Source organism: Oryzias melastigma, linkage group LG21, assembly GCF_002922805.2.
Source record: "Oryzias melastigma strain HK-1 linkage group LG21, ASM292280v2, whole genome shotgun sequence".
Taxonomy (NCBI): Eukaryota; Metazoa; Chordata; class Actinopteri; order Beloniformes; family Adrianichthyidae; genus Oryzias; species Oryzias melastigma.
Window position 1 is genome coordinate 22,869,663 of NC_050532.1, and position 13,780 is coordinate 22,883,442.

General features: G+C 39.8%; 2 protein-coding genes across 3 annotated transcripts in view; one reads left to right on the forward strand and one right to left on the reverse strand.

Annotated features, from left to right (window-relative positions):
• col4a2 (collagen, type IV, alpha 2) overlaps nt 1-4,210 on the forward strand; it is a 77,504-nt gene extending 73,294 nt beyond the window's left edge. For both annotated transcript variants that reach the window (XM_024286962.1, XM_024286963.1), the window contains 2 exons: nt 198-484; nt 3,266-4,210. In XM_024286962.1, coding sequence (XP_024142730.1) covers nt 198-484; nt 3,266-3,520 — 542 coding nt within the window. In that variant the 3' untranslated portion in view covers nt 3,521-4,210. The remainder of the gene's footprint in view (nt 1-197; nt 485-3,265) is intronic.
• Nucleotides 4,211-4,260: 50 nt separating this feature from the next.
• On the reverse strand, nt 4,261-13,760 carry rab20 (RAB20, member RAS oncogene family). The gene is made up of 2 exons (XM_024286966.2): nt 13,256-13,760; nt 4,261-5,284 (listed from the first exon to the last, which is right to left on the reverse strand). Exons 1-2 carry the CDS (start codon nt 13,443-13,445, stop codon nt 4,686-4,688), a joined length of 789 nt encoding a protein of 262 aa, XP_024142734.1. The 5' UTR covers nt 13,446-13,760; the 3' UTR covers nt 4,261-4,685.
• Between the last annotated feature and the right edge of the window lie 20 nt (nt 13,761-13,780).

Below are 13,780 nucleotides of genomic sequence, written 5' to 3' on the forward strand. Positions count from 1 at the left end.
ACCGGGGCCTTCTCGCTGTGAGGCGAGAGCGCTAACCACTGCGCCACCGTGCAGCCCACTTCACTTAACATCTTTAGGTCAAATTAAACCTTGTTGTGAACCACAACTGTGCAAGTTTGCTTTATCTAAAGGAGTTCCGATCAAGAGCTTCATCATTACAGTTTTGTCAAGTAATCTCATCTTTGATTTTTCTCCAGGACTGGCAGGCTCATGCCTCCCACGGTTTAATACCATGCCCTTCCTGTACTGTAACCCTGGGGACATCTGTTACTACGCCAGCAGAAATGACAAATCCTACTGGCTGTCAACTACTGCTCCTCTTCCCATGATGCCAGTAGAGGAAAATGAGATCAAACCATATATAAGTCGCTGTTCGGTGTGTGAAGCTCCATCTGTTGCCATCGCTGTCCACAGTCAGGGCATCGACATCCCCCAGTGTCCTGCGGGCTGGCGCAGTCTGTGGATCGGTTACTCTTTCCTCATGGTGAGTTCTTTTGCAAGAAGTCGTTGAAGGTTCTAATTTATCAAGATTACTTTTTTTGGGAAGTAATTTTAACTATTTGAAACCTGAACCTTTAGCTCCAGTATTGGCATTGTTTCAACTACCCTAACTCAACAACTGTTTGAGCAATTATTTGGAAGTGGAGAAAAGGAGTCTTGCACTAATATGTGACAATTTACAGCAGTAATTGCTAACGTAATCAACGTGGATCAACTGATTCTGTCTCAGAAACAACTGATCAATGTTGATCTTTTTAAGTGTCAAAAGCTACATTCACACTCAGCATGTGATGCTTTAGCTTGTTGTGTTGACACTGGATTGTCGCTACCTGATACTAGTGCATGCAGTGAGTTATATAGGTTAGAGATGACATGCTAGCCTATTACCATTTTCCAAGAAAGGTAAAAGGTGAAACCATATTGAACATGTCAGTAAACAATGAAATACGGCTTAGCATATACATGAATGACCATAAAATGCTTAACTTTTGTCCGACTGATTGTGATAATCACAAAAATAAAACCCAGGTCAGGATGTTAATATTTTTGTGGTTTTATTCAAATCTGTACACACAATGAGATTTAAACAAACTGTTAGACTCCTCGATCCATGTTTATAAGCGAGTCAGCGGCTAGCCGACATCGCCCCATACCGCTTGAGCCCGTTGTATTTGAGTCCTTGTGACGAGGTCCAGGGGTGCTCCGCAGACAGGAGAGAGGGCACAGTGAGCACGTCACTCCATGGCCCTGGTGCTGCAAGGCAGCTTTTGCTGTAAAGCACACAGTGGTTGGGGCTTATCGAGCTGGTCATGATGCACCGCATGGGGCAAATGCATAAGTGGATCCCACCCAGCCTCTATCAGAAGGACTCAGGCACCTACACGAAACCGGGCAGGTAGTTTTTTGTACGCCACATGTCCCTGTCTGCCTGCCGCTTGGGGATTCGGTGCTGGGGTCTTTCCTCTTCACTCGCTGCTGCCAAGGGAATCCTAGTTAGTTTATTTGCCTCCTCTTGGTAACCTGCTTATCAACAGGTCGCCTGGTCTGATATGAGGTCGAAGACACATTCAAATACCACGGTCATCCTCCATAAAAAGCAAAAAAAAGATTGTTGGTCCTGCCAAAAAATGTGGAATTAGTGCAAAGACTAAAGCTACCTTTGAATAGGCTACAAGATCAGCCTAAACGTTCATTATTGAAAGTAAACTCACTCAGATCCTCCTAAAATGTTTTCTAGAAGTTCACCTTTATCAGCTGACATGTGAAACGTCACATTCTTGTTTTTCCCGCTCTGTTTGTGCAGTTGCAGCACCGCATGGAGCAGGCATGTATACCATTCCAAAATGGCCTCCAACTTTGTGTACGCAACAAGCTTGCATAGTAGCTCTAGCCCAGGGTGCCCCAAACTTTTTCTTGCGAGGGCCACATAGCTGTTTTCTTTTCTGATGTGGGGCCGGGGTCAGTTTGTAGGCTAACAAAAAGCAGTGGAAAAAAAAAAAAAAAAATCGCATGATGCGTCTAAACTCAAACATTTAAAGTTTTCCTGAAAAGCCACACATAACCAGATAGGAGCCAAGACTGCAGAAGATTGGAATAAAAAGTCACATTCTAAGCAGGTCTCGATCGCATGGCCAGACTGGAAATAAAAAATAAAAATTAAAAATCATGGATCTCTGATAGTGCTCAGGGGGCCAGGCCAAATGTGGAGGTGGGCTAGATCCGGTCCGCAGTTTGGGGACTCCTGCCTATTTGTAACTCATTGAGCGCATGTACCCAGGCCCGGCCCTTGGCTGCATGGAACCCTAGGCAAAAAAGGATTATCAACTTTATAAACTTTCAGCGCACGGTCAACGAACGCCTAACTGGTACAAAGACTGACTAGACTTAAAAATGTGTGTACCCACATGCAGTCACGCAAATTCTGGACGCAGAAGCCTCAAATTCTGATCTATATGCGAGTGTGCATAGACTTTTCATTAAAAGAAGCCGCTTAAACGCAAATCTACACAGACGGTGTGTAAGCACCTTTATCTTAAAGTGGTTGCTTGAATGTGCGTTGCCAACGGAGATGTGAACGTAACAGCCTAGCCAAGAGTAGGGCTGGGATGATAAAACTGATTAATGGATCTGAATCGACCTAAGCTAAATGGATCAATAATCGATCGATAAAAGTAGAAATCAATCTAACACGAAATGCTAATGTCCGCTAGCTTGATGCCAACATTTTATTGGATTTACCATAACAGCTAATGCTAACGCTTGGTTGACCTAAACATACATTGCATCTTTATATACTCACAGGTAGGAATTATTTTAAAGTAACCATTTATGGTCTAAAACACAGTTTTTGCTCATACTTTCTTCTTCTGGAATAAAGTGTAATGTGATCGCCACCTAGTGGCCAAACTGAAATACCCTCCAGAAGAGGCAGAACAATTGTTGGATTTTCTCTGAGAATCCATGTAACAGTGTATGGTATGAATGTATTTCTAAACAAATGTGTCTAAATGTGTAAACTCAAAATTGAATCGAATTGAATTGAGAGGATTGAAGGAATTGAAAAAATCAGAATCGAATCGATCCAGGCTCTGAATCTAATCAATTATGAAAATTATTGGCAATACCGCCCTACTAAAGAGTCTGTCAGATATGTAATATTTAGTCATTACCAGCAACATCTCTGAAACGCTGAGCAGAGTTAGATTTTTAGTTTTTATATCATATGAAGATTCTGTTTCATAAACTCTTATCTGCGTCTTTGCAGCACACAGCAGCAGGAAACGAAGGAGGGGGTCAGTCCTTATCGTCGCCTGGCTCCTGCCTGGAGGACTTCCGCACATTACCCTTCATCGAGTGCAATGGGGCCAAAGGCACATGCCACTACTTTGCTAACAAACACAGCTTCTGGCTGACCTCCATAGATCAGTCTTTTCACGCTAATCCAGCGCCGGAGACCCTCAAAGCGGGTCAACTTCGGTCTCGCATCAGCCGGTGCCAAGTCTGCATGAAGAACTTGTGAAAAAGACTGCACAGGAACTCGAAGCCTTTCCATCTGAACTGAGATCAGTTGAACTCCTTGAACCACTCAGATGAAGCGTGCAGTGACTGTGAGTTGGCTCTTCAAACTGCACTGTAGTAATGAAGAAAAAACACAAAGATCTATAAAGAAAAAACTGTATTATGGTCAAATGTTTGTGTTTAAAGGATGTTTTGGTGCTTTTTAACTTATTACCTCATCTAACAGTCAAAGAGTAAAATACAGCAGAACCAAAGATGCACCAATTTAAGCAACATGTTCCTTATGGCTTCAGGTAAACAATACAGACTTACTAACACTGCTTTGCCAACCAAGAAAACACTTCAAACCTGTTTTTCCACAGCTCTTTCCTAGCCTGTTTTTGTAAAATTACAGCAATTCTTTTTGGACACATGTATTGACTGCTTTTTAAATGTCTTTAGCTTTTTTTCTTTTTCATATGTTCACCAAAATGCACTGATTTTTCCTGTTTGAATTAACCACTTTTGAGAGTTTTAAGTGTTTATCTTATGTTGTCATCTACACATTTAAATATGGAGCTGCCAACAAGGCAAAGACATTACCAGAAGTTTTCCATTAAAATAAAAAACAAAACAAGTTAGACCTAAAAAGTTTTGATCGCTGTTGTTGCATGGTCACTTGATTGTAAGGATTAAATGTGTTTTTGTGAGATTCCGGTGCTGTTATTCTCTAGTTTTTAAAGTGAAGATGTGCCATCAAGCTGCAAAGTAAAAATCTTTATTAGGATTTAAAAATTTCACAGGTAAATTTCACACTTTTAGAAAACATTGGATTGCTTCAATGAAATGTAAAGCTCAGTGTCTGTGATTGAACATCAAAGTGAAGTGGTGTTAAAAAAAAAAAAAAAAAAAAAATCAACCAGTGCAAAGTATTGCCCAACTAGCAACAATTGGTGCAGTGGAATTTTTATAGGAAAAGATTGGATTACTTGCAGTGATTAAATCCATCTTTGGGATACACAAGTGCAGATTCAGTCAATGTGGAAGGTTCCAGAAAAAAAAAAATTTGACAAAAAAAAGTCTTATATGTGTTACTCGTCAAGGCAGTTGTACCATTACAGTGCAGAATTGGTGCTCAGACCAGCTGAATGGTTAAAAAATGCATCAGCTGTTAGAGACTTCGACCCTCAGCAGCAGGAGGACCGAACCCGCTTGCCGCTCCCCCTGCACTCCTCTAGATCCACCGTGGGCGACTGGTGGTTTTCGTGCCGCTTCCTCAGGATAGAGGGCAGCACCAGGTCGAACAGCGTCTCGAACAGAGTGTCCACATTGTAGCCGGTCTTGGCGCTCGTCTCGAAGCACATCTTGTCTGCGGGCAGGCTGCTCTTCTCATCCAGACCTTTGTAGCGCAGTATTCTTCCATAGAGAGCCATGGCGTCCTCACGCGTTACCTGTTTGCGGAGGACCAAGCCAGAGAGGGAAGTAGGGGAGGCTGGGGGGGTCGGGCAAGCGGACAACACCTGAGGTTCTGTCCTGTCTTCCACGGTCTCGGTTTGATCCTCAGAGAAACTATCAGAGTCAGGGGACAGCTGGGCTTTAGAGTCGGTGAGATCGGCCTTGTTGCCCACTATGGCGTAGATGCAGTCATGGTTGGCGGTATCCGTCAGGGACAGGAAGCGCTCCTCCAGCTCTGAAAGGCTCTGCCAGTTGGTGACATCGTAGGTGAGGATGATGGCGGCTGCTCCTCTGCAGTACATGGAGCCCAAACCGTGGAACTGTTCTCGGCCTGAGAAGACAAGTCAACGAGTGTCCATGAAAACAACAATCTGTACCAATAAAGTTTGCTCTATAATGCAGTTCACCTTTCACAGTCTCACTGATTATGTTTTAGCATTTTGCATGCTTTTCCTTTTATTTACAGTGCATTATGTTCTGCGTCCTGATAGGCTGTAGACTATTGTCAATCAATCTCCTTCCATGCGATTATCTTGATAAATCTTTGATCACAAGCAGATCTATGATTTCATTCTATGATTCTCGATTTACTTTTTCACATAGATTTGAACTTTGAGAGTGTTTGACCCTTTGATACCAGAGTTTAGCGCCATTGTTAACATTCTTTCAACTACTGAACTCTTGGACTATTTACGCAACTAGACAATTCCAGCAGATTCTGAAGCGGAGAAAAGCAGCTCATATGCAACACTTTCTAGTAATAAAGTGCTTACGTAATTGGTGTAAATCCACTGATTCTGTCAAAGAGAAATTCCTTCTTTATGGAACATTTTACATAACTGATGAGTTGCAAAGCTGATATGAAAAGCAGTTTTTCTCCATGCCAGAATCAGCTGATTCCCATTCGTCGCATGACCGGTTGAAGAGTTAAGATATTATATAGATGTCACCTAAGTGATGACATCTCCGGTGTTTAAGATCCTCTCTGATCATCTATTTCAAAAGCGCTCCCTGAGGTCTTTTAATTATGTTTTTGACATTTTTAGCAAACATCCAAAAATGAAATTTTCTAGGTCATAGTTTCTGCAGAGCGGCAGTACTTAATACTTTATCAGAATTCCACCTCTGAGCTGTGGATACGCAAAGCCTATTTTTATCAGTCTTGTTTTAATGGCAGAAACAAATGAAGGAAAAAGCTGCATTATTTATTAAAGGCTTAATAAACTATTGTCCTAATTGTCTATATTTTTAGTTAGCATATAGCTTGAGCACTTCAAGTTTAAAGCTAATGATGGTTATGATGTGTGTTTTACATTCAGTCCACACATAATCTGATTAGTCAACTAATCCGAAAAAAAATCAGTGATTAGACTTAGACTTAGACTTAGACTTAGCTTTATTAATCCCTTTGGGATGGCACCCTTGGGGAAATTAAGTATATTAGTTGACTTAAAATAATTGTTTATGGCAATACTTTGCCAACTTCAAGTATCGTGGGTTATTTTCAGTGCTTTAAGTGGGCCGGTGCGCTCCGGTGCTGAGCACCGGAACTTCTTTAAATCTCACGTCGGAGCACCGGCACTTCTCACTTAGCTAGGACCGTCCGGTGCTCTGGTTGATATTATTTAGATTCAAAAATGCAGAAGAATCACGAAGCACGCGAAAGACATCCTTCACATACGAGATGAAGCAATGCTAAGATTATTTTTACACCGCGCAGCGCGCTATTCCAACAGTACAACACAAGCTCCTCATTATCCTTCCCCTCTCTCTCACTTATGGTGCAAACAGAAGTAAACACATCCAGATAAAATAATAAAGAGAAAAACTGATTAAAACAACCACAGACAACGACTCACGTAGACAAAAACCCAAATTTAAAATCGAATTTACCTAGAAAAACCAAAGTAAAGGTATCCCACAATTCATTGCGTTTGACAGATAGCAAGCCCGATTTGTACGTCAATGTCAGTGGGCATCTCTACACCATGTTATCACCGGACAGAGGGAGTAACATCCCCGTATAAATGCCTTAGCTCCGGCGCCAAATGAGGCCAAATCTACCTTCAGTGACAGACCGAGTTTGTCTGAGTCGCGTTTTTAGGGCAGCTACAGTCCACAATCATGAGTAAGCTTATTGGCAGTTCACATCCCTCCTTCCACTGAAAGCAGCTCGGGAGAAGATGTCAAATTCTCAAGGTGGGGGCCAGCTGGCACCACACGCTGTCATTTGACGCGTCTGATTGGTCAGTTTTTAACTTGACTAACTTGCGGTAAGGACAAAAAATATCCTGGAAAAAAATAATAATTTGCAATAAGAACGTGTACTTGTTCAAAAAGGGTTATTCTGACAAATAAAATCAGTAATAACATTTTATTTCTCTTTAGAAGTTTACAGGATTTGGGCTTCTTGGAGCCTGTGGGAACTTCCTGTTTAGCACACAGGGGGGGGGGGTGGGGGTCGAGCGGTCTCCAGATTTCTACTCTACACCGTCAACACAAACTTGTCTGAGCAATGTAATAAGCAAAAGAAATGACTTTAGCGTGAATGAAAACCCAATGATGATCTCGTGGCTACGAGGTGTTAAAAGAACGCGGGTGGAAACGGAGGCGGACTCTCAGGCTGACGCCTCACACAGCCAGGTAATGACCATAGACTGTATAAGAAAAAACTGGACAGAGCAAGCCCCCCTACTTCCTTGTTCATATAGGAAGTACCACTGGGTTGCAAAAAGGCCAAAGTCCCATTGACTTACATTGAGAAACAGACAGTTATTTCTCAGTCATTTTATATGTCAGAATAATCATTCTTCCTCTGCTGCTTTCTGATTAACTTCTTTTTTCTAATCCTATTTTTTTTTAAAGATTTTTTTCCATTATCACAAGTTATTAGAGTTATAAATTGACCAATCAGATGGCTCAATAAGCGTTTGTGGGTCTGACGTCGACCGTCTGGGGGGTTTGATTGACAGATGACGGGTAGCCAATGGGAGCAGACTTCATCAATGGGTCCGTGAAGACCTTTTAACACCTACTTTACAATTCAACAATGTACCAATCATTGTCCTACTGTTGTTTTCCTCAATGGAATGTACCGATGCAGCAGTTTAAAACAACAAGAGGAGCATGCTGTCGACATTTTTAGATGAGGATTTACTCTGTAGAAATAGATTTCACTCTGAGGTTATGTGCTTTGGACTTTTTTCTTTGTTTAACGTTCGTTTTTCTTTATTTCACTGTTTTGATTGTAGCTTATAAATTATAAGTTGAGTATCATACGGAATGGTACAGCTCCTCCATAAAATCACCAACCAAAGTTTCATCTTCAACTTTAAAATAATTAAATTTTTTTATGAAAAAAATAATTAAAATAATTTTATGAACACACGTTAGTGTTTGATTACATTTATTTTTAGACTAGACTTGAGCTCCCTCTTTCTTATTTCATATTAAGACACGTTGAAAACAAGACTTCTTTTTATCGATTAATATTTACATAAGATTCTATTTTATGTTTCGACTTCCGATAAAGAGAGCACCGCCACTTCTTGTTGTCCACTTAAAGCACTGGTTATTTTTGGAACACAGCTACCGTGATAGTTATATTTTCTCACAATGAAGGAAACTTCAAGAATATATACATTGAAACAAACTACAAAATTCCCTTGTCTGAATACAGATCTGTTGCAAGTAATGCCTGGTTCACACAGGACGCGGAAGCGGTGTGCGGGCGGTATCTCCAGTTCACTCCAGATACGTATTTTTCCGGTCTGCAGATGGTTCTGCTCAGCTATGGTTATTTAGAGCCTTATTTTTGCCACCATCAAACACCCAAAACCACACACCCCAGCTCTGTAGTCAGCAAAGTACATTGATCTGTGTGTCTCAGTATCTGTGTGTTATTTTTTTAAGTGTTGTGTGTTTATTTTCATTTCTACAGTTCGTTTAAATATAAAATTATGATTGCATTTGTCAATCCCGGTATTTTATTGTGAAAATGTGTTATATTTTGAAAATTGACCAGGTTTTCTGTGTCTGTATCTTGAACAAAATGCAAGTATAAAAGCAAATGGTCTTTCAAGCAGACCAAAAGGTGGAAATAATTCAAAGGTGGATATAATATGTGGGACATTTTCAAAGTAAAAAGAAATGGACACAGACATAACCTCAGAAGTTTGGGAAAATACATAAACGTGTGGTGATGATTAAGTGAAGATCCTACACTATCAATGCAAGAAGACTTTAGTGAGGAGTTTGCTCTGCTCTCGTTCTTAGTTGTCTGTGTAAAAATTGTCCAATAGTGGCTCCAAATGTTTAATTATTGAAACTACATGATCTTAAGTATTTTTTTAAATTTTATTTTATCGTTTTTTTCCAACACAAAATGATAATAAACACAACAGCAATAGATAAACAAATAAAACAGCCAAAATAAACTTATGTACAGCCTGCTGTCATTTTTTAATTTATATGTTTAAATCATGACTAGGAAAAGAGTGCTGATCAACTCCTCCGTCCCACTTCAGATTTCCTTTTAGTCATTTGGGGCCCAACAGATGAAATAATCCATGTGGATGGGAAGTTTTACAGCCCCTCCCACTCAGTCCGGCGACCTGAAAACCACATTTCTTTCATGTCCACAAGTTGAAGCAGAAAGGAAAACGAAAGGTTTGAGTCAGTTTGCACTAGAACATGACAAATGCTCTTGAACTAATCCATGAGAAAACAAAGCTCAGAAGAACCAGACATGTTTTGGTTCAGAGCAGCACTGCAGTAATAAAACAAACAAGAGCTTTGTTGTTGAAGAATGTGGAACTCTTGAAAGAGCGCATTGTGTGCAGAAATGTCAACATTCAGGCAATTTGCTTGTTTGTCCTCTAATTACAGTGTTTCGTTGCATGACAAAGCAAGGCTTAGAAAATTTAGAAAACATTTTAATTCTTGGTATTTTTGGTTAAAGGAAAATAACTTATGACCAAAAACAGAAAAATTAAGAAATTAAGTTTGCGCCGAAAATGCACAATTTAAGGTCAATTCTTGACCCAAAGACTAAATCAGAGGGTGTTTCTGGTTGAGCCAGAACAAATTTTCAGTCTGAATACACTCAAGGTCTGTAACCAGGAACCGCAAACACTAACCAGTGGACCTTATCAGTCATCGTCTTCTCAGTAACCGCCTTGCAGCACGCCCATGCTGTACCAAAGCAGCAACAAAAAGTGTTGTACCTGACGTTGATACAGACATTTTGCAAAATATGAAGTTTGAATAAATGAACTATCTCGACAAATATTCCAAGAGGACTTGCATTATTCTCCTCTCTGCCCCGTCCTTGAAATTCCTGGCCCATGACTGAAGAGATCTTTAGTCACGTGGTTTTGTTTACGAGCTTTTGTTCCCAACAGAAAAATCTGTTTAATGGCGGTCTGAATACGACTAAACTCAAGGTTCAGGACTCAATCTGGACCAAATTAAGCCGATTCGATCCAGACCAACCGACTTCTCCAATCTGAATGCACCCTTACCCTAACTCCCACAGCAGGCGTTGCGGCACCGCCAGAGTCTTTACATAACTTTAAAATTGCGAGAGGAACCTGTACTGCATACGACCTCGTCCAACATCTGCGATCTGGGCTCTCCGGCGCTCCACATCCATTTAGTTGGGTTCAACGCCGGAGCAGAGTCGCAGCACTTTTTGTGAATTGGGGCCATTAACGACCAAAGTCGTAATAAATGGTGAGTTATGAAGTTCTTCTTTAAAGTTAAAAAAAGCAATTAAATTATTAATAATTAGAGGTGGGAATCATGATTCGAGTACGATTCAAGAGGAAACAAATCGATAATGAAACATCTATTAATGCGTCCTAGATCTCCATTTTTTTTTCTGTAATACAAGACACTAGATCAATATTGATTACTTTTCTCCATCAAAGTGCATTGTTGGATCATAACTGATGCATCTACAAATCTACCCTCCACCTCCACTAATAAAAATGGTCTTAGTTTACAAGATGCAGTAGATTGATCAATGTATTTTTTATTAGAGAAAGATACATTGTTTTTGTACATTCTCAATGTAATTAAGTATAGTTGTATTTAGCAACATTGATCATTTTATGAAGACTGATATAACAACCATATTTGATTTTAACGTGGCTATAAATTTTTTTTTTTAAATTAATTAGGTAAACCTTTGCGAAGCAAATGGAATCATAAACTCATAAATCTAAAGATCAATAACTTTATTCAGTTTCAGTATTAAAATGGGAAAACAAAAACAGTGATTTATTTCACAAATATCAAAAACAGATCAGATGAAAATGTTTCAACCCGATTTCTAGGATATTCTAGTAAGATTTACCAGCATGCACCAACCCCCAATGGTTCTGTGAAGCAGATTCCACCGATGTGCTTTAAACTTAAGTGGATTCAAACCAAATTTTAATCTATTGATTAATAATCACATGAGAGCTGGTCTGGAAAAAACAGTGACGGAAATTTGGAAGAGACGAGATGAAGCGAGAAGAGCCCAGACTTTCTTTCTGTCACAATCCCGTCATGTGACTCCGAACAGGAACAGGGTATGCAGCTAGAGAGCATAAAACTTGACCTCAAATGCAACTGAAAGCAAGAAAATTCCACTTTGAATAAGGCACCACCGAAAAATCTTTGATTCAACTTGAGTCAAATCCATCTGATATTCTAGGTTTCTGTGACACGCTGATGAATAAATGTAACACAAAGCAGTTCACAAAGGGTCACAGGGTGAATGGCAGCTAATGGGGAAACTGAAACAGCCTCCCTTTCCTTATCGGTGGTTTTACTTTTGAAATGAACAACTTCTAATAGAACTTACTGTAATTCATGATTACTCAAGAGTAAAATGTACAGACTTTCTGATTATTTTATGATTCAGCAGAAAAACCACTGGCATTTTTTAATTAAAGGAATCTTTCAGGAGTTCCATCCAAATATATAAAAGGATTTTAATGGAATAAGCTCTGAAACTAAATGCTTTTTATTTGTGTTTCTGTTCATGTAAACATACAGGTGAGGCAGCTCTGAACCTCTTATGTTAAATCAACTGAGTGGTATAACTCAATACGTTTATAGTCTTAAAGTTTCCAGAATCAAATGTTGCAGAAGTTCTTCACTCAGCTTATCGGTTGACCTGCTTTTCTATTTGTACCTCAGGATTAGCGCCCTTTATCAGACATTATCAGTAATTCTAAATTAAAACATAATGACGTACACATTGTTATGTTTGTATCAATTCAGTTTGTCTGCAATTATGTTGATTAGATTTTAAAACACAAATTAAGATAAATTCCACTGCAAATTAAGTCTCCAGATTTTATGGTCATTTAATTACTATTTGTGCTTTGCCTTCATATATTTATAGTGAAACAACTAAAGGAGTATAATTACAACTCCTGAAAACCTGATATTAAATCATTTATTCCAAAATGGGCATTTATAGGGGAAAAAAATAAAGTCTGTGTGAGATGTTTCCTAAAACACACAGACGTTTATTGGGTCACACTACTCCAACATTGAGCAACAGCACATGACGACACATGCACTGATTTTTGACCAGCTCTGTTACACGAAAGAAATCAAAAATACCCATTTTAAAGATCCAATTAAACATCTAAATGCAATCTGACACAATATATTTAAAATGTGTTTTTAGATTGTGCTTCACATTAAGATTGAAGCATTTAGAATGTCAACATAACAACAATTCATTGACATCTGATGAAAAAGGATAAATAAGTAACTAGTAATAGACTTTTATTTTGTTCATATAAGAAGTTTTATTTTTTAAAACGTGTGTGTCTGGAAATCAGTTTGTTTACATCAATTGTTTGAGCTTTCAATGCTACTAAATTCAAATTCTGTGCATATTTTTATGTTATTTGACCACATTTGGCAGTTATTCAATGTAACATTTCACTGTTTTCCAATATTGATTTACGCCTGCAAAGATAACTAAAGAAAAAGTAAACAAACATGTCCTTTCAGAATTTACTGATTTCTGTGACCAAGCTGGCCTCTTATTGTGAAGGGATTTCTGGCTGTCCGTCACCTGCCTGTCCGTAAATAAAATGTTTTCTTGAAAATCTGCTGATTAACTGGCAGAAAGTTTTCAGGCCCATGTTGTCATGGGACAGGCGGCCAGGGCGGCCTGAACCGGTGGGTCACATGCTGCTGATTGCCTCAGGTAGAGGCATCACGCGCTATCAGGTAAGTAGTTAGTCAGCCGCGTAGACGGTAGAGGCATGCTGGGAAAAGAAAAAGTTACCTGCGGTGTCCCATATTGAAATGTTGTAGGGCCCCCACTGTTTGAGGAAAAACGCCCCTCCGACGGTGCTGGTGGTGTCTTTGAACTTCCTTTCCATGTACCTGTGGAGGAGCGACGTCTTTCCCACGTGCATGTCTCCCAGCAGAACAACCTTAACGTCCGGTTTCTTCATCTTCGAGTTGTCGGGCATGATGAGGAGGAGGATCCCGTTACTTCGGAAACCTTTAGTTTTCTCCCACAGAAAATATTAGTTTTTGGTTTGGTTTCTGAAAATCATGTCTGGTCCCTCGCATATTCCGGTGACAAACATCATATTATGAAAGCCAGTCGGGGCGCGGAGACGTGATTATCCGGCTTAGGCTCATAGTTAAATCCGCTGTCTGAGCGTGAACTTCAAAAACTAACTCGGGTCCAACAGGAAGCGGACGAGAACTGGGAGGGTGGGCGTGGCCTTTTCCCTGAGTCAGGTCTTCCAGGCATCTCTGCCGGAAGTATGTGGTTACCCCTGTTGATTTTATGTTGCAA